Raw genomic sequence first — 20,840 nt, forward strand, 5'->3', positions numbered from 1 at the left:
TGATTAGTATTTTCAACTTTTTATTTGTGAAATTTAATTTTATTTAATTAAATAAAAATATGGAAATAATTTATTTTTTAAATAAATTAGGCTTGAAAGTTTAACATAAACAGAATTTTAAAATTTTAAAATTTACTAATAAATAACTGATCATTGACCCAAGATAAATATTGTGTGATTCAAAGTTGAAGATTACTTTACACGGGTTAGTGTTTTAATCCTCTTGAATTTAAGTGGGGATGATTTTAAAGATGAATACACATAAATTGTGCTTCGAAATTAATTGAACAGATAAAAAAAATAACTACCCATCGACAAATTAAGATAGACGCCCCAATGTTATTAAAATAGAGAGTTTAGGTAAAATTATGAGAGTAATCATAAAATCAGCACATAAAATCGTAAAATTTTATATCATATATCAAATCAATTTTAAAAGAAACATGATATATATTCTTTTTAATTGAGCATTAAATATTTTAATCCAAATTATAACATAAATCTATATATAAAATATTTTAATTCATATAATTATAAACTATCAATAATTTTAAACTTTTAAACAACCAAATACTTGTTATAAAACATAACATAAATATAAATTCAAGTATAAAGCTTCAGTCAAAAAATAAATAAAACACAAGATAAAAAATTTATATAAATCATTTATAGACAAGTACAAATCTAAATTGTCGCAAAACGATATTTTTTGTTTAAAATGATTCCCTTTTATTAACGAAACAAAATTGCTAAAATTATTTTAAAAATTATGTTTTTATAAGTTTAAATATAATTTTATAATTTTGATATCATTTTAATCTAATTTTATGATTTTAATCCGATTTTACTTTTATACACAATTTTATCATGATTTTATTCGATTTTCATAAGTAAACTCACAATCTTATACAAGTTTACAAGTCAATTTACAATTTTGATGACATTGGACTCACTTCTATATTGAAGATTATTACCCCAATATGATACGAAACTACTGTTAAATAATAGATTATTGAATATCGGCCTTACGCTCTGGTCTTTCAAGTGGTTACTATAATATAGTTTTGTAATGACTATTAAATTCTTGCTAACTAATTGTTACTTTGATCCGATTAAATTTAACCACGTTGATAAAATATAATACTTTTTAAAAAATTAAATAAAAAATAATTTATTTTAACACGTTAAATTATAAACGTTATAACATATTAGTGTTTGATTTTTTTTTTTAAATACCATGTAGTGCACTTCTATGAAAAAATATATATTAAAATACAATGAAGTACACTTTTATAAAAGAAATATTTTTTTAGGATTTTGTGTTTACCTAAACCTTAAATCCTTATACTTTTGTACTATTCTGGTAATTAAGGATGCGTTATTAGTTTTTGTTTATTTTTACAAGACAGTGTTTGCACCGCACGATTCTTCAACTACTGCCCAGGAAAAACAATAAACTCCAAGTCATTAAAGTTATACGTACTTGTATTTGAGTTCTGACACTCCTCTACCATGCACGACACACTGACACTCACAGTCTCTCTCTCCCCCTCCTCCCCGGCCCTGCACCGTGGCACGCTGCGCATGACGCCAACCCTGCCCTCTCTCGGTCACCGGCGTCCCCGCGTCGCAAGGAACCTGCTACGCCCGTCGCCCAAACCCTCGCAGTCGCAGGCGACGCGCAGGTCCTGAACAGTGCACACACGCCCAAAAGGGGGCCGTACCGATACGCTGACACCTTCCCTGCTCGAAAGCGATCGCCCTGCGCACCTCCCTGCGTCCGCCATTATTGTTTCCGGACCTCCTCCTAATGATCATTACTCCTCCACGGCTCCACCTCACATTCCCATGCAGCCAAGGCAATAGAATATCAAATTTTAACCGGAAAGGGTTGACGTGATAGGAACCGGGAAAATGTTATTAAAAACTGGCAGATGGATGATGGACTGATGGACTGATTGAAAACACTAGAGCAAGTTTCAGTTCGGAGAGAGAAAGGAAAGAGCTTTTTTGATTTATTTTATTTTTTTCTTTCTCTTGATTCGTTTGGTGTTTTCTTCTGCAGAGTATGCAGACCTCCGTCTCCCACTTCACTTCTCCTTCTCCTCCTCTTCTGCCATGTACTCGTCTCATCTCTACAGGTGAACAACATCATCTGTACTTAAGAATTGATTCTTTTATTTTTGTATTGCCTCTCGCTCGCAGCGTGTTTGATGTTTTGTTTCTGTGATTCAGAGGGGAGAATTCTCCGGCAGGATTCAGCATTGGAGATGCCGTGCTCACCCCCAAGAGCTCGAACAATCTCGCGGCTGCTACATCCTCGGCGCTGCATCTCCAATTTGGGGCCTTAAGCCATGGGGTGACTTAACTAATCATTGCCTCGTTTTTTCATCTCCCTGTTCCTCTTTAGCTGTCGTCGTTGCTGAGTTTTTCAGACTGATACGTGACAGAGCATGGCCACTCTGGAAATGGTGGCATCAGCGGTGCCGGCGCTGGATGTTGCTGCTGCCGCCGCCGGTAGAATGACATTCTCAAGAGGACAGGTTGAGAACTGGGGAGACTCCACGATGGTCGTAAGTAGCACGCGGACTGATACATCCACTGATGTCGAGATCGAGGACAGAAACAAAACGGTGAAGATTTCCTTCCAGTTACAATTTTTTTACTGCTGTAAATGTCTACAATAAATCGTTATACATGTTTACGGATTTACGGAGAGATGGTCGTAATGCAGTTAGGGAGTGGCCAACAAGGTGCAACTGCTTGTGCCGATTCTTCTGCAGTGTCAAAGGGAAAAAATGGGGAGCAAAAGGTGCTTCATACGATGAGTGGGAGGTATTTAATTCTGCGTTTTAGAATTTATTTTGACTGATGCATTTGCTTCTCTCTAATGCAGTCACTTCGTAGACTCGCTCAAAATCGCGAGGCTGCAAAAAAGAGTCGCTTAAGGAAGAAGGTTTTTTCATAAAACAACTTTTTTTTTCACCTTGAATAAGTTTGCAGTGACAAATGATGTTTGTTGTAGCTAACTCCAAAAATCTGGTAGATGTTAATTAATGCCAAGCTATTCCCGATGTAGTCTGATCTAGTGATCGAGTTTTTAGACTCCGTGGTGCTAGTGCTTACTCTGATAGAAGTTTAGAAGATTTGTCGATTGTCCTTAGAATAATTGTCGAATCAAATGAGTCAGTATTTGTTTTGACATTATCTTTCTTAAGTTTCACTTTTCAATGACCATGCTATTGAACTGATGTAATATTCTTGTATGATTTTATTGTCTGACTAAGGAATTTTAAACTTTTCTCATAGTTTGGTGTTAATAGCAGTGAAATCATATTCTTGATAGCCATTTCCTTTCAGAAAACATGATTCTGTTGTGCTATCAACCGATAAAGTATGACCGCTGCAAGGATGAATGGCCGTGAAATCTCCTAGAATAGATTGGGGAAGGATATTGTCCTCGAAATCATTTAGGATGGCTTTTACCTGTCTTTAACATTATCATCGTTGCATTTGTTTTTAGAATTCAGACATTCTTATTCACTCATTTTACATAACTAAAAGGTTGCACCATTTATAAAGAGTGTTTCTTTTTTCTGTAGGCATATGTTCAGCAGCTTGAAAGTAGCCGCTTAAAATTGATCCAACTTGAGCAAGTTCTTCAGCGAGCACGCCAACAAGTAAGACAAATTAATGTTCACTCGCTGCTTTTGATGAATCACTTAAACTAGTTTATGAAGATCAATAACCAGCAAGCTTCATTTGTTCAGGGCGTCTTATTAGCAAATGGATTCACAAGTGATCATAGTTATTCTATTGGAGGAAATGGTTTGTTCACTTGTTATGTTTTTTTCCCTTCTATTAGATTCCATAAATTTGGGATGTTGCGAATTCCCTTTTCGTTGTTCATTTCTTCTAATAGATATGCCCGATATTAAGATTATTCAATCTCTTCTGAAGAAATCTGATTTTTGTTTATTGAATTATTTCGTTCAGCAATGAAATTACATAGACTATCGTTTCTTTTTATTACAGCCGCATTAGTGTTTGACATGGAGTATGCCCGGTGGCTTGAGGATCATCAAAGACAGATTAATGAGCTTAGATCAGCGCTGAACTCTCAAGCCAACAATGAAGATCTACGACTTCTTGTTGAATCTGTTATGTCTCACTATAATGAAGTATTCAGACTGAAAAGCATTGGTACAAAATCCGATGTGTTTCACATACTGTCCGGCATGTGGACGACCCCTGCAGAACGTTGTTTCATGTGGTTAGGTGGTTTCCGATCGTCCGAGCTTCTGAAGGTATTGAGTATATGCTCAAGTTGTGGAGTGTGATACTCCACATTTTGATTTTAGAAGTCGGTTATAATTCTTCGAACTGATAATTCGCAGATAGTGGTGACTCATCTCGAGCCATTGACAGATCAACAGCTGATGGGTATATGCAACCTTCAGCATTCGTCTCAGCAAGCAGAGGACGCCCTATCGCAGGGTATGGAAGCATTGCAACAGTCGTTAACGGAAACACTTGCTTCTGCATCCCTCGTGCCGGCTGATGGTCCTGATAATGTCTCGAATTACATGGGCCAGATGACAATGGCAATGAGCAAATTGAGTACACTGGAGAACTTCATCCGTCAGGTATTTTATTCTCTTAATTTTTGTTGGTTCATTCACTTCAAACTTTGATTGTGATAGTAAACATAATCTGACTCGGCCAATCGGGTGTTGATCCACCCTTGAATTGATTCTTCCATTCATTGAATTGATAGGTTCAATTGCTCTGCAAACTAGCAATCAAACTTGCAATGCAATCTTCCATTGTCCTTGTTGCTTCTGATCTTTCATGAATGTTAGTTGGTGCACTTGCTGATCTTTGTATCGTAACTCAGTAACTTTACCTTTCAGGCTGATCTTTTGCGGCAGCAGACTTTGCAGCAAATGCATCGAATCCTCACCGCTCCACAGGCAGCCCGAGCGTTACTAACCATCAGCGATTACTTCTCGCGGCTTCGAGCTCTAAGCTCGTTATGGTTGGCACGCCCAAGAGATTAGCTGTGAGCTCTCTGGCCTCTGCCGCCGCGCAATGAATCATGAGATAGTGTGAAGAGCAAATGAACTTGAGCTCAACTAGAGTATTGCGACATTTTTAGTTTGTTTCTATTAATTTGTATATGCACCTTGTAGCTTTTCACTGTTAGCTTATTTCAATGGTTAGCAACTTGTAAGGTTAAATCAAAAGACATTGTTTACTTTGGTTTTTTATGTTTGATTTAGTTAAATTATAACATAAATCATATAACTTATGTTCGTATAAAACTACCAATATTAATATATATATATTAATATATATATATATATATTAATATATATATATATATATATATATATATATATATATATATTATTTAAATTAATATTTGTTGTTAAATTTGTATATCCATGTCAATCATTTATGTATTTAAATTTTATATTTCATGTCAAGTTAATATATTAAAAAACATTGATTATTTTTGAAATAGAAAGTAAGAGCTATTAATGATATTTGGATATTAATAAAAAATTTAAGACCATTTTGAAAAAGCGGTTTAGTTCAGTGATGGAGCGTAGTGTGAATTCTGGCACTGCACCACCGGAGGCCACCTCCGATTCGAGTTCTCCACAGCTCAAAATCGCCGATTTGCTAATCCTTATCCGTGGAATCACCGCAGCCCGTCGTCCTCGCATAGCAATTCCGCTTTCGTTCTCCGTATTGCATGACCTGCTTTTGTTTACTTCTGGCGGAATGGCCGTTTTGATCGCAGTGGATCAGGCAAGGAGGGGAAGCTTTGTATGGGGGACTGGGAAGAAAAGGACTGGGCTCATAGGATCCAGTTCCTCTTCGGTGTCAAGATAGTTCAGGTATTGTGTGATTGGGAAAGGATTCTATGCGTTCGTTTCATGCACTGAACTTGTTCGACGGAGTGCTCTTTGGACCTCATCGTCTCTGTCTATCGATTCGTTCTTTCAGGACGCAATTGGTGGTTGGCATTGCTTGGCCGTGGACAACCAGGGCCGGGCTTATGCTTGGGGCATACGAAAAATGGAAAAGCTTTTGCGTTAGAAATTGTGTTCAGAAGCTTTAGCTAGTATAAGGCGGAGTGTTAGACCATTAACTGTGATTTTCTGCTTCGAAAACTCAATCACAGTTGCTACAATTAGCGTCTTGCCTATCAGGTTAGCTATTTTGAATTAAATCTCTTAGAGAGTAATGATCTGGATGATTACTAGTTCGTAAAGCCATTGGAATAAAAGGAATTAAATCTCTTTTTCCAATTGCTTCCTAGAACCCATTGGAATAAAAGGAAAACTTCACCATGTTCTCCATAATTTGGTAGTTCTAAAGACCTTGTTCAGGAAGGGCATCTCTCGTGCTTCAAAGTTTGCTTTATACCCTAAAAATCCAATGTATAATAGCTTTTATAGCTATTATATAGATGACTGATTTCTGGATTTCCAAATTCAAGCATGCACATACAAATTTCTAGTGACTTGATTGATGTATTCAGCTCATCCTTTTAGTTTAATATTTCTTTAGTGAATTTGTACTTAGTCATGTCTCTGTAAAGCAATCATATCGGAGTAAGGTTGAGCCTTCAAATAATTCAAAGTTAAAAGATACTTACAGGAGGAAGTCCAAAGTTTGCATATTGAATTAATTTAGTTGGGATTAACTACACTGCTCTTACACGGCCATTGATTCTCTCTAAGTCTATATTGGTAACAACATAACTTTAGTAGACGTATCTATGTTCTGAAGGTTGTCGACATAGTTTTCTGTTAGATGTCAGAGCCTAACACAACCCTTCACCTTTTCTTCTGGGTTTGGGATAAGCTGAATACTCCAAGCATACATATCATAAATCTGACCAGCTAATTTTAATTGTACCACCTTTTAATTTGGCCAGCTTATAATGATTGAAGCTTCTTCATCAGCACATTAACCATAACACATTCGATTAATGTCAAATCGAACCCTAGAAGATACTCAACTCTTAAAAAAAATATAGATACAGAAAGTAACTAGCCTGCATTGGTAATGTCAAGCATAGCTCACCTTTTCCTATTGAAGAAGATGAAAAATCAGATAAAAGGAACTTACTGGAGATTGATAGACCCAAAGTAGATAAAAGTGATCAAATGGTACAAAGTGAGAGCAAGTTCTTCTCCTTGTACCTGAAATATAGCAGACCTTAGCTGCAATGATATCATATCTATGTTTCTTGCATAACAGATAAAGTATGTCATATCAAATTCAACAAAGTGACATCTTACTTTGTTCTTAAATAAAAAACTGCAGACAATCAAAAGAATATCTATTTTGTCAAGTTCTGCTAAATGCTAAGTGCTGCAAATCTGATGGCAGCCTGATTTTCAAGTTCATCAACATTTGACTGTCTGGCTTGCAATTTATGGACATTTAAGTGCGCTTCTATCTTGTCGACTTTAGGCACATTTTACTCTCTAGCTTGCAGATTCCCAAGTGCCTGGCTGATTATGGTGTTGTGTTTTACAGTTAGTTGCTTTTCTCTTTCTAGATCATCATTGCTGGTGGTGGTCGGCATTCAGCTGCACCAACAGATGATGGAGAGGTAAATAGTTATGTTTTTCATGTAGTCCAGTCATGCATGATTTTACCCAAAACAAAGTATGTTTGCATTTCCTTAATCCAATCATCCGATTTACATGGGATATTTCCTGTAGCACGGAAATCAAATTTTATGATCATACCTTGAGCTCAAATTTAAAATAATTTGTTCTATACTGTAGCATTGGAGGATATTAACTTTTGTCATTCAAGTTTCTTTGTGTGGAAGTGACAACTAAACATTTGAGACTGGATATCAGTGACCAAACATTCCTCAGTCATTGAAATGGGGATGTTAGTTTTTTACAAATCATCCAAATTATTCAACTTTCTGAATTTAAGCAGTTTGATCAAGGATATGATCATAGGCATTTAAGATCTGATTAAATGTTTGCAAAACATTCATGGTCTATCAGCAGTATATTCCTTCAACTATTATATACCTCAGGATGTTCTTGTGTGTTACTATATTCATACTACCGCCGGTTAATGTTTTTCTTTAGAAACTTGGGGTCATGCCATTCTGGAACTTCCAGTGATTCAGTTGTTTTCTTCCATTGAATTGTCATCAAAGAAGCACAAGAAAACTTTATTCTTCTATTTCACTAGATTTTAAATTTCGCCTTATTTGAAGCCTGTGAATCTGTTTTTCTAGGGAAGGAAGCAATTCACTTCTCTAGGAGGACTTTGTAAATGATTTAACTGTAAGAGGAATGAGTTTTCATGACAGTCATTTGCATTTGATTTGCACATTCAAGTGCACCTAGAATAAAAACAGCAATACGAGTTTGTATTCGGTCTTGCTTATGTTGACACTCAGATTAGTATCGTCGAATTGGCAAGTTGTATGAATGGCGAAGAGGAAAGCATGGAAGGCTCGGGCTTGGGGATGATAAGAGCAGCAAAATGGTTTCTCAGAAAGTCCCAACTCCTGGTGGGAACAAACATTGTCCAGGTAAATTGGCTCGCCGAAAAAGAAAACAAAAATATAATCTAGTAACTTGTTCCTCTATACGTCGTCGAATCATCTGTATCAGCTTGACTTATGTGTGTTTGTTCTTGCTCATTTCAGGTATCTTGTTGAGGCACTCATTCAGTGGCATTGACTATCGATGGACGAATTTTCTCGGTACATGTAAGATTTAGAATTGTGGGGTGCATTTGGTGAACAAGGTCAATCGCATGGGTTGAGTTTTGAGTTTAATTCAAATTATTTCATTGCTCTTTGTAATGAATAGATGTATGCATTTATTCTCACATTGCTAAACAAGGAAAGGTTGGAAGGCCTTATATATGGAGCCCTTCCATCTTTGCTTAGCAAAGTTAAGAGGACCTACACGCATGCGCGGGCTGAGCTCAAATCAGGTGGTTTCGGGGGGTTCGAGCCGGAAATCTATAAATCGGGCGCGACGCACGCGATCATCGCGTGCAGGGGGTGCAAATCCCCAGCTCGTGGGCCTCGCGCTTGCAGGCGGACTGGTTTGGTCTACTTGGGTTTGCACTTGAGTTTGGTTCGCGTGTGAGGGAAGCAGTCCGATCTACTTGGGTTTGCACTTGAGTTTGGTTCGCGTGTGAGGGAAGCGACGCACCCGCGCGTCAGGAAGCAGAAGCGACACATGCTTTGCTTCGTGCATGGCTTCAGAGTGTATAAATACACTCCCTGTATTCCTGGTTAAAACACACCAAAGCAATCTGCTTTCTCTCCTTCCCTCTCTCTGTACTCTTCCTTTACCGAGAGTTTGTCCTGAGGCTTGACTTATAGCGATCTGAGGTTGAGTCCGAGTGCGTCGTTCGTCTTGGAGTGCACCTACGAACGATGCGAGTGGTTGTCGGATCTTGAGAGAATTTTGCCGGAGAGCCTCTGCACCGTGGGCGACAATAAATTCTCTAAAGACAGTCGGCACACCGACGCTTCAACTGGAGATATATTTTCTCGACCTCTCTTTTATTTACCTGTTTACTGCATGCTTGCTGTTTTGGTACAATTTTACTATTGTTAGTGCTCTCATTATTTACAACACCATGCATGGGCGCTTCAGTCATGGGAAGAAGGTTACAACTGGCCAAGCAACTTACCACCCCCGAAAGATCTCACCAATTCTGAGGGCAGACATAGTGCTAAGCTTGTTGCTTGCGAGGGACGACACGCTTTTGCAATTACATGTAACGATGAACTCGAAGAGTCTCGTACAAGTTTTTTTTTAAAAAAAAACATAGAATTGTCACTTCAACGGTCCTCTAGAGCCGGCCCCATGGATATAAAAGGAGACAAATACAGATACACAGTTGAAAATGTATGATCAAGATGCTAACTCTAAATAATGACACTCATCGAACTCTAGACTTATCAATTATGAAATCATGCACCCTCAGTTATGCTACGTCCTAGGAACGAGTCCCGTACAAGCTAAAGAACATAGTAAAATAAGACTTGGTAGAACAAAATGTAGTGCATGATCTATGATTAGAGGTTGGTTGTCAAAATTTTTAGAAATTTTGAGTTGATGAACAGATAATCGAGTTGGATGATTAAATACATCATTGTAAGTAGAGTTCAAATGTGAGGGGAAAATTTATATAGTCCTATGACAAATTTTATTAGATAATGATGAAACACGTCAATCTAAAATTCTAAATAGGAAAAAATAAATAAATAGAAAAAAATAAATTTGTTTTGGCGAGAGATTATTGATTTATGCTATTGAATTAAGCCATCATTTTCTTCCATTAATTGTCTAGACAAATTTATTAAACATCAAATTTTGCATAGAATTTGATCTGGTTCCACCCAATGCCAGCCCAATGTTGAAGCATTGGGGCCGACAACCAAAATCCACCACTTAAAGGGTAAACAAATGGGTAAGAGTTATAAGTACTATACAGTGTTAGCTGCCACGTGGCTCACCATCGTCATTATTAATGTCCAGGTGTCAACACTTAGATGGACTGTTGACCGATTAAAAGGACCGCACTACACGGACTTGCCTTTCCTATCCATTCAATTGTTAGTTACGCGATGACTATACACAAAGTTGCACCTTACGTGTAATTGCTTATATTTGGGCCCCGACTTGACTAATCGATACCCATTCACATGTACATATGCCGGGTATTGAAATCGAGTATTATTTGTTTTGTTCCTCAAATCGTTCGTACAAATTTAAACCGACCAAATTGGAGGGCAACGAAGACTCAAAGAGAGGCCTCGCGTTTGTCTTCCTTTCTTCGATCGCTTCGATTTCCAAGGTAAAGTGGACATTGGCGATTACTCCCCTTTCGGTTCCTTCTGCTCCTGATCTTTGTGTTTGTTGAGCATTGTTGTTGATTAGCTTCGCTATTTCTTCTCCAAATTGAGAGCGATGAGCACGATGTTGCCATTTTCGTCGCATTTATTTGGTTACGGCTGTTTTAATCCCCCAAAATGGATTTTTTCCGTTGTGCTTTCTTGAAAAAGTTGGGAGATTGATTATATTCAGTTGTTCTCCTACCTATGAAGCTTTTACTGGTAACTTCGTTGTTTCCTCATCTGCATCTGTCTACTTTGTTATCGGCTTCCTTTCTTCGATCCCTTGGATTTATGAGGTAATACGGGCACTGGCGATTACTACGCTTTCCAATTCCATGTCTTCTTCTCTCAGTGAACTCTGTTTTTTAAAAAGGATTGTTATTGATTAACTTCGCTATTTCTTCTTCAAATTGAGAGCGATGAACACGATATTACCATTTTTGTCGGATTTACTTGGCTATGGCTGTATTATCTGAAAATTTTGGATTTTATGTTATCTTTTCTGGAAATAGTTGGCTGTCTTAAATCTATTCTTTCATTTCCCTATGCTATGTATGAAGCTTTTATCAGTAATGATCTTCGTTTTTTCTTCTCTTGACATGTCTACTTTGCGCTCGTCCACTTTAAAGGTTCGCCTTCATTTCTTAGGTAATTTGTACGGTGGCTTAATTCCCCTTTCCGTTCCTGTTGCTTTTGATCTTTGTGTTTGCTTTGAACATTGTGGGTTAATTAACTTCTTTATTGCTTCTCCAAATTGAGAGCGATATGGACGATCTTGAAATTTTTGTCCCGTTTATTTGGTTATATCCGTAAATTTTGGTTTTTGGTTGTTTTCTCGGAGAAATTTGGATTTTCTATAATGTGTTTTGGAAAACGTTGGTAGTTTTAGCAGTATTTTTACCTTCCCTCCTATGAACCTTGTATTGACAATGAGGATCTTTTCCCCCTTTTGGTTTATCGATCTGTCTACTTCGGGATCGCCTTCCTTTTTCGATCCCTCTATTTCTTAGAAAATATACATTACTTCGGGATCTGTCTACCTCCCTTTTCTTTCCTTCTGCACCTGATATTTGTGTTTGTTCTAAACCACGTTGCGGCCAACTTCTATAATTGTTCTCCAATTGATAGTGATGAGGATGATCTTCCAATTTTTGTCCCATTTATTTGGTTATGCTCTTTGATTTTACTTTTTATGCTGTCTGTCTGAGAAATTTGGATTTTCTATTATGCTTCATTGAAAAAGTTGGTAGTTTTAACTCAGTTCTTTAATTCCCCAACCTATGAATCTTGTATTGGTAATGTCCTCCGTTTTTTCGCTTCTTGATCTGTGGATAACATGGATGGAGAAACAAGGAAAATATGGCTCTTACCATATATGCATTATTTTATCACATTATAGTGGAGAAGAATCAAAGATTATATTTTTATTTAGTCCTTTTTTTGTTGCAGATTAACAAGTAACTAGGAAGGCAAAGTGAAAATGTCCTCTGCAGAATCATCCAGGGAGGATAATGTATACTTGGCTAAATTGGCCGAACAAGCTGAGCGATATGAAGAAATGGTGGAATTCATGGAGAAGGTAGTGAAGAATCTAGGATCTGAGGAATTGACAGTCGAAGAGCGCAACCTCCTATCTGTAGCTTACAAGAATGTCATCGGCGCTCGTAGGGCTTCGTGGCGTATCACCTCGTCAATCGAACAAAAGGAGGAGAGCCGTGGTAATGAGAACCATGTCAAGGTGATCAAGGAATACCGAAGCAAGGTCGAGGTTGAGCTCACCAAGATCTGTGATGGAATTCTGAAGTTGCTTGATTCTCACCTCGTCCCATCTGCCACATCTGCTGATTCGAAGGTGTTTTATCTGAAGATGAGGGGTGACTACCACAGGTGAATATTTGATGGCAAACCATCAAGCTATATGCACTTTGTGCAAAGAAGATTTTGATGTGAAATTAGTTGTTGAATGATGTATTTGATCCAGGTACCTTGCTGAATTCAAGACTGGAGACGAGAGGAAGGAGGCTGCTGAAAGTACACTAGCAGCCTATAAATCTGCACAGGTTTATTTTATTATTTGAGGACCTACTTGTAGTGTCATTATCACTGATTTCATTTTTAGATTTTAACAAAGCTTCTTATAGTTATATTGTGTGTTCTGAGAACTGTTTTACTTGGCATATTTATTCTTAATGCACAAAAACTAGTGCCTAGTGCCTTTGCCTTTGTTTTTTCTTTGCTTATCTTTCTTTAATTTCCTGTTATCTAGTTTCATCAACCTTGTGTATAATCTCTAGGATATGTCCATGGCTGAAGTTGTTTCTTGTTTGGGATCCTATATCTAAGTGTTATTACTCGTTTCAATTATAGCTTTATAAAAAAATTTGTATGCTTATATTGCTTGTTTTGAAAAACTTATCGTGCTTGGTTATTGTTGTTGTTTCCTTGTTTGGGCTTATATTGCTTGTTGCATGTATTCAACAACTTTGTGGACAATATGTAGGATATTCCCGGTGTAAATTTGGTTTTTTCGTTCGATTGTAGCATAAGGTTATTACGCTCAACCTAGACACCCCTCACAATCTGTCACCAGGTTATGTGAAGGGAGGTAAATCACAGGTCAGCTATAGCCGACCCTTAAGTGGTTAGGGGTATGTGGGAATCGATTCCCGCCCATTGTAGCAAATTTGTGACCTTCTAACCAATTGGACACCCCGTGGTTTTTGTGTTCGAGCACCTACATGTGTCATTACTGGTTTCATTTATAACTTTCTAGAAAACTTCATATGCTTATATTGCTTGTTTTTTCTTTTGCTTGGCAACTTTTTTTATGATCGCTATTGTTTTTATTTTTTGTGTTATCTAGTCCAACAACTTTATGGAATATCTGTAGGATATTGCCCTTGCTGAACTGGCCCCAACCCATCCAATTAGGCTGGGACTGGCACTTAATTTCTCTGTGTTCTACTATGAAATTCTCAATTCTTCGGATCGTGCTTGTAGTCTTGCTAAACAGGTTCGATACTTCTCTCTCCTTTTGTTTTAAGGATATTTGTTAAACATATTTCTCGATAACTTTAACCTGTCATGAGCCAATTCATTTATTTATGATTATTATTTCTTCTGTTCAGTCCTCAAGCGTATAAGGCCTACAACATAATTTTAATTCTCTATATCAGATTACCTCAAGTATGTTCTGATTGCACGGCTGGATATTCTGAATTCAAAATAGTAGTTCCAATACAAATTTCCAGGACCTTGTCAGAAACTTTGCCTTACATTAGAATACGTAAACCACGAGCTTACTATGGTAGAAACGTGTGTTGTTGGTCTTCCAACTAATTGACTTTTTGCTTGTTCATGTATCATTTTAGCGTGTCTGAAACCGATGCAAAAGCATATATGGTCTTATCAATGTCAAATGTTTTAGAACCTACTCACGAGTCAAACCAAGTTCTTATCATCTCCTCTGATACCTTCACTCCATCTGTGTTAATCGGAGTTTCTATCGCTCTTCTTAAATCTTTCTAGAAGTTTCTTTATAAAGGCAAACCCTCTAATTTTTCTGTTTAATACATGTAAAATTTCATCTTCAGATCAAGGTTATTTTAGTTGGAATAGCTCATAGCCTTGGAGTAGAAGAATGATGTGTTAGGATTGTGATACATTAATAATGAACTAAAGGATGCATCTACAACATGATCTAGTTTTCATCAATTTCTAAAACAATATTAAAACCGAAACAATAGCTAGCGAAGTGCTAATCTGAATCCATCGCTATTGCTTCTTACTTATCTCCGGAGATCCTGCAACCGCAGCAGAAATCTTCCACAGGACCTTCTCAATGGGGGAGAAGAATCGAGAGGAAGTGAGCACAATTCAACATGTCCTAAATGAGCCATATATTTTCCCATCAATGATAATGAACCGGGTTATTGGATCTACACATTTAATCCATATTCATTTAATCCAAACCTCCTTTATATGCAATCAAGTGTTAGATCACTTAATTGGGGTTTAATTTTCTCAATGACAGTTAGTTGTGTGTGTGTTAATAGTGTAAGCCCGCCTTATGGAGATTAAGTCCACCCATGTAGACTTAATTCGATTTAATCCACCCATGTGGACTTAATCCTACATGATGTACCAATTTTATTCTTATGTATTCACTTGTTACTTCTTAGTTCATTTTTTTCACTCTTCTTTATCATTGATCGCATCTTTTAGTGTATCACTCTTCATCTGCATCATCCTTGGCCACAATATTATCAAGCCATGCTAGCGCAACTTTGAAGCATCTGGGAAAAATTTTCTTATTATAATCAATACCCATTCGGTAGTTTAAAAGATTTATGATCATAACATTTAATATTTGTGCCTAAGATTGTTCTTAAACAGACTATTGTTGGCCAAACCAAGCAAATGACTTCTCTTTCTTTTGCAACCTGGAAGAACGCATTAAAATTTCATTGTTGAATACAAATGAATTGCTATAGCTGTAACTTGTAATCCTATGAGAAAGTGTTCTTAAAAGATGCCGATTGGTTGCTTTGCGTCATCCAACTGCAAATCTGATGAGTCATTAGATGACAATTGTTTTGTTTTTGTTTTACTGGCAGGCTTTCGATGAAGCCATCTCGGAGTTGGACAGTTTGGGTGAGGAATCTTACAAGGATAGCACATTGATCATGCAGCTCCTCCGTGACAACTTGACCCTATGGACTTCTGATATCATGGTCTGTTATTATTTGTTTTTGACTTTTGTACCTTGTCCTACGAATAACATACCTTTGCATAGAATTCTACTGGGCACCTGATTCCAAATAATCTGCCATAACCCACTTAAATGGTAGCTGACTCATTAACTTGTGAGACCCAACCACCTGTAAAGCTTAAGCCCGAGTAGTTAGTAGTTGAGTTTATTAAACTAGTAATTCACTTCTGAGATGATAGTAATTCACTCATCTCAGCTTATTAAACTTCGTTATTACTCCATAATTCACCATATAGTAAACTAGGTGTAAGAATGATGGTGAATTTTCGTATTCTTGTGCAATTTTTCTATGATCTAAGCATAGTCTATGTGATTGTGTTTTGTTTGCTAGGAGGATGGTGGAGATGAGATCAAAGAAAAGGAAGCCCCAAAAGCAGCTCAGAAGCAAGAATCAGAAGAGGGTAAGTGATGAGCACGGCTTTTCTTCAGCAAAACAAAGGCAGAAGTTTGGGAACCATCCATTGATTTTGGCGGTGGTGGTATTGAAGAACTGCTAGCTATTTATGAATCATTAATTTGTGCTCCAATTTTTCAAGGTGCTAATTAAACACAGATCAAGCTGTTAAACTATCAACAGTTTTTATGTTCCATCATCTTTTCTACAGTTATTTCGTACTCTCAACGATAGAGAGCCCAAAAAAAAATGATCGCAGTTTCTATTAAGAAGATAATGATTAATGACTATGATTGTTTGTTTCTTAAAGTGCTTTCTTCATATTTTGGAATGATTTAATTTATTCCAAGTTTTCATTTTAAATATATTTTTCATTTTCTTCCTATAGATTAAGCAATCATTATGCTGTATTTTTTTTTGCTTGTAAGCATTTTGCATGTTGATGGCTAGTTCATTGGAAGCTTTAACCAGTGTTTCTTATGGAAGGCTCTTTTAAAGCCAATGAATTCGAGCAGAAGGAAGAGGAACTAATCTTGATTGTTGATCAATCATAACTCTAAACTACTAGACTGAATAGCTGTGAAAGGAGTTTTCACAGAAAACACTGAACTGTATAAAAGCTCATTTGGTAGTAGTTCTTTTTAGTTCGTTGGGCATCACTCAAGTCATCAAAACATTCCTTCTTAGAACATAGTCGACCCATTGAAAAATGAATAAGGAGTAATGTACTTTGTATTTGTTTTTAGTCGTTAGACGGTCCTTTTCTGTTCCTCCATCTGACAAATTTAGAACACAATTTATACTTCAGAATATCTATTCCTGAAAGAATTTGAATTCTAGTCTTTTTAATTGATTCTCTTCTAAGTAGTTTACTATTATTAGTGAGTAAAATCTTAATTAAATTGAAAAAATTGACTAAATGACTTAGTAAGTCGAGTTCGGTTAATTCGTTAAATTCATTTATTTTTTATTTTTTTTAGTATTTCAATTTATTACGTTCCGTCTTAATTTTAAAATTTTCAATTCGGTTAAACTATTAAATTGAATCGGTGTTAACCGACAGTTATGTTATCATTTGGCGATGGTTATAAATTGATTAGTTCAATTTCACTTTGTCAGATCAATTAGTTCGATTTTTAACTGAATGTTAACCCTTAACCACTATACCATACCTATGGAGGCAAGAGTAATGCAATTTGTAGCTTGATTCCAAATATGCATAAGAGGTGGGTTTTTTTTAGTGTTTGCAAGTTGTACGCAAACCAAAAGAAGATTGTCTACAAATTAATTAATAAAGCAAAATTTAGACATTTAGATTATCCAAAAAAAAAATTGCTGCCATTAACCCACCCAAAAAAAAAAAAAAAAAAATCAGCATCTCATGTAAAGTGAACGGTCCAAAATACCCTTAAGATATTAAAAATTTCAATCCAAAATGCCCTTAATATATTAAAAATTTTATATTTTTGAATTGGATTTAGCTGTTAGGATTTGAATCACAACTAGCCGTAGTACTTTGTAGAAATTAGCAAGTAGTTATTATATATTGTAGTAAATATTTATTATGATCGATCATGATCAAATAATATTCATTTGAAATATAGTGGGTATCATGAAATTTCATTCATTTGTTTTGCTCATTGAAATATTATTTTAACTATATTATCACTCTCTAATAATGACACACTGATGTAGAAGCTAGCAATTAGCTACTATACATTATAATTGATAGTACACCAAGATAATTTTGGTGTGATCAACCAAGTCAGATTAGATCCTGTTAGTATTTAACTCCTGTGTCTAAGTGTGCAGGAACTTAGGAGCACAAGAAGTCGAGCGAAAGACACAGCTAATGAGAAGAACGGCACGGGAGAGAGCCGACTGGCTCGGTGCGTCTGAGATACAAGGTGTTGCGGAAGAGTACACGGGCGGACGAGAAGGAGACACGCAATATTTCCGAGGGACGAGAAGCCGAAGCGGAAGTTTGTTTGAGAATGTCGAAAGTTGGATTTGGGTGAGCCCTATTCCGAATGAATGAGATTACCCAAGTGAGCGAAAACGAAGCGGAAGACCCGAACCAATGCAAGCGGAACCAAAACAGAAGACCGGGACCAAAAGTCAATAAAATGTTAACTTTTCGGTCCGAGGCACTCCGACCCAGTCTGAAGCACCCAGACTCCAGGCGCCCGGAACCCCTCCTGGCGCTCGGATCCAAAAAATTAGCCAAACTCGATGTGGCGTGTTGCATTACACCATGGATAAAGTTTTATCCCTCTAGAGGCGCATGAAACCGTTCAGGGGTCTTGACTAGGGCTATAAATACAACCCTGGTCTCAATGGTTCATGACAATACTTGTAATTGATTTCATTTTAGTTTAGCTTTGCATTTTGAGTGCTTTAACTGCTGTAAGAGGCTTCTCCGCCTAAAGGAGACATTAGTGAACTTTTCATCTTCCTTGGATTAACAACTTCGCCGGTTGTAACCAAGTAAACCTTTTGTGCCTATTCCTTTCTTTATTTAATCTCTTATTTCTTTTATGCAAGTGTTGATTCTTATAAAGCTATAAAGTTCGAGGATGGTTCATTTTCCTTTGCAGAACTATTCACCTCTCTTCCAGTCGGCCGCCAATGGTCCTACAATTGGTATCAGAGCGGGTTCACTTCAGGAGGACTAACCGTCGAATGAAGCACAGGAAATGGTCGGACCGAGCATCTATCCACCAAAGTTCGAGGGAGAATTTACGAGCTGGAAGAAAAAGATGAAGTATTCTTTAAGATAGATTTCGATTTACTTTTAATAATGAAATTCAATTTTGTAGCACATGAAAGTAAAGAAGAATACCAATGGATGAAAAATGAGCAAGCCAACTTCGTGGCAAACGGCAAAATAGAGTTTCACCTGCTTAGCATTTTACCATATCAAGAAGTCAACCGGATCAGAGCCTACGAGTCAGCCAAGGAGCTTTGGGAGAAATTATTGGAACTACACGAACGAACTTCGGAGGCAAAACTCACGAGACGGGATCTACATAGGAACCAGAGCAGCAACATCAAGTTAGAAGAAGGCAAAACCATTGCATACCTGCACTCAAGAATAAAAGAACTCATCACCGGACTTACGAATTTCAGAGAAAAGATAAACAACCGAGATTCGCTAAGTTACGCACTTAATGTATTTCCTAAGACTACTAAATGAGTATTATTAGTAGATGCTTATTATATATCTAAGGATCTAGAATTAAATACATTAGAAGAATTATTTTCAATATTTGAAGTCCATGAAACAAGATGTGCAGATCCAAAGAAGGAGCCAAGGCACAACGTTGCCTTAACGGCAAATACGGACGAACGAGATTCTGAATCTTCTCTCGACGATGACGAAACGACACTCATGGAAAGAAAATTTTAAAAATTATTTAAAACTAATAAATTTAATCAAGTGTAGGATAATAGAAGGAAAAAAGAAAGATAAGATACTACCACTGCAATGAAGAAGGGCACGTGAAAGATAACTACTCTAAATTGAAGAGTAGGGACAAGAACAAGGACAAGGAAAAGAATAAGAAGGCAGCCTAGACCAAGTATGATCTAAAAGCGACGTGGGACAAAACGTCATCTGATTCGGAGATAAAAGCCATTGCCAGACTTGCGTTAGTAGCAAGTCACCAAGAAGACGAAGACGAGCAAACTCGTTTGAAATTAACATCGAGAGCATTGATGAAGGGGGAGCGACATTGGAAGAAAGTAGCACTTCAGGGGGAGCTTCGATTACGAGATCGACAAGGTAAGTCATGTACAGTCTCTTTCTCCTAACAAGTTATTTCAATTCGTAAAAATGTTATCGAAAAATTACTATAAGTTAGAAAAAGAAAATAAAGAGTTAAATCAACTTTAACTATATCTTGTCGATTAGAAGATCTCGACAAAATAAAAATGGAAAATAATAAATTGAAAACAGAAATACAATATTTGAAGGAATGTGCATGCTCACATGCTCAAAATATTAGAAGATATAATGGTTTAAATTAACATTTTAAATACTATAAGGGTCAAATTAGGAAAATATCACAAAAATATATTCCCAAAATTTTTTTGATTAATCTTGTATGAAAGAATCTATTTTGGATTCCAAAATCAGATTAATTATTTTTTAGGGACTTTCTGAGAGAAAATTTAATATTTACTTTTATTAAAAAAAAATGTAAATCCGCTATATTAATGATCCCCTAGTGCGGGCATCATGGATATGGAGGAAGGGTCGTCAGTTCCTGAGAATCGACCCCTTGATTATTACGCTAGATATGTCATGCGCACACTGTCTGTGCTAAAAAAGTTTGTCTAGAAGTGGTTGTTGTTCCAATATCTAAGAAGGCCTAGTACCTCGCCACAGTCTGAAAGTCAATTATTGAAATGAGTATTTAATTGACTTACTATTAATCATTTAATTGTTATAAAAATACTTTCAATTGTTTGTTAAAAATTTTATTAGAAATTGATTAGAACTTAATTTTTTGAGAAAGATAACTTTATCACTTATCTATAAGAAAAAATTTAAATTTTTCTGTATGTTAAATTTTTTAATTATTAGTCATTCTTTTTAATGTGCAAAAGACTTTATTTATGCTTTAAAATAATTTTAACTTGATATGAATTTCTTTTTTTTTTCCTTATATATATGTTAATTTTGCTAAAATCTAGATTTTTCGAAACTTAAATTTTAATATTTTTTAAAAATTTTCTTTAGACTTTTATTTTTT

At 36.4% G+C, this 20,840-nt stretch overlaps 3 protein-coding genes across 17 annotated transcripts; all 3 read left to right on the forward strand.

Annotated features, from left to right (window-relative positions):
- The first annotated feature begins 1,497 nt into the window (after positions 1-1,497).
- On the forward strand, positions 1,498-5,240 carry LOC121997619 (transcription factor HBP-1b(c38)-like). The gene is made up of 11 exons (XM_042552129.1): positions 1,498-1,998; positions 2,066-2,141; positions 2,236-2,359; positions 2,451-2,633; positions 2,735-2,812; positions 2,897-2,956; positions 3,603-3,680; positions 3,771-3,828; positions 4,036-4,307; positions 4,398-4,646; positions 4,914-5,240. Exons 2-11 carry the CDS (start codon positions 2,119-2,121, stop codon positions 5,058-5,060), a joined length of 1,272 nt encoding a protein of 423 aa, XP_042408063.1. The 5' UTR covers positions 1,498-1,998; positions 2,066-2,118; the 3' UTR covers positions 5,061-5,240.
- A 361-nt stretch (positions 5,241-5,601) lies between these two features.
- Positions 5,602-9,031, forward strand: LOC121997620 (ultraviolet-B receptor UVR8-like). 13 transcript variants are annotated; one of them, XR_006116322.1, is made up of 6 exons: positions 5,602-5,906; positions 6,016-6,221; positions 7,583-7,636; positions 8,288-8,336; positions 8,453-8,587; positions 8,705-9,031. XR_006116322.1 is itself a non-coding variant. In XM_042552131.1 (4 exons), the coding sequence occupies exons 1-4, from the start codon at positions 5,838-5,840 to the stop codon at positions 8,714-8,716; spliced, it is 270 nt and encodes an 89-aa protein (XP_042408065.1). In that variant the 5' UTR covers positions 5,602-5,837; the 3' UTR covers positions 8,717-9,031. The 13 variants fall into 13 exon arrangements, 2 of the variants coding, with proteins under 2 accessions (XP_042408065.1, XP_042408064.1); XR_006116319.1 differs by having other exon boundaries at positions 7,561-7,636; positions 8,288-8,587; XR_006116324.1 differs by lacking the exon at positions 8,288-8,336 and having other exon boundaries at positions 7,561-7,636.
- Positions 9,032-10,753: 1,722 nt separating this feature from the next.
- Positions 10,754-16,422, forward strand: LOC121997622 (14-3-3-like protein). Of its 3 annotated transcripts, none has more exons than XM_042552132.1 (6): positions 10,754-10,878; positions 12,368-12,805; positions 12,900-12,978; positions 13,809-13,931; positions 15,535-15,651; positions 16,021-16,422. In XM_042552132.1, exons 2-6 carry the CDS (start codon positions 12,399-12,401, stop codon positions 16,096-16,098), a joined length of 804 nt encoding a protein of 267 aa, XP_042408066.1. In that variant the 5' UTR covers positions 10,754-10,878; positions 12,368-12,398; the 3' UTR covers positions 16,099-16,422. The 3 variants fall into 3 exon arrangements, with proteins under 3 accessions (XP_042408066.1, XP_042408069.1, XP_042408067.1); XM_042552135.1 differs by lacking the exon at positions 10,754-10,878 and adding an exon at positions 10,912-11,214; XM_042552133.1 differs by lacking the exon at positions 10,754-10,878 and adding an exon at positions 10,912-11,137.
- The last annotated feature ends 4,418 nt before the right edge of the window (positions 16,423-20,840 follow it).

This window comes from Zingiber officinale, chromosome 6A (genome assembly GCF_018446385.1).
Source record: "Zingiber officinale cultivar Zhangliang chromosome 6A, Zo_v1.1, whole genome shotgun sequence".
Lineage (NCBI taxonomy): Eukaryota > Viridiplantae > Streptophyta > Magnoliopsida > Zingiberales > Zingiberaceae > Zingiber > Zingiber officinale.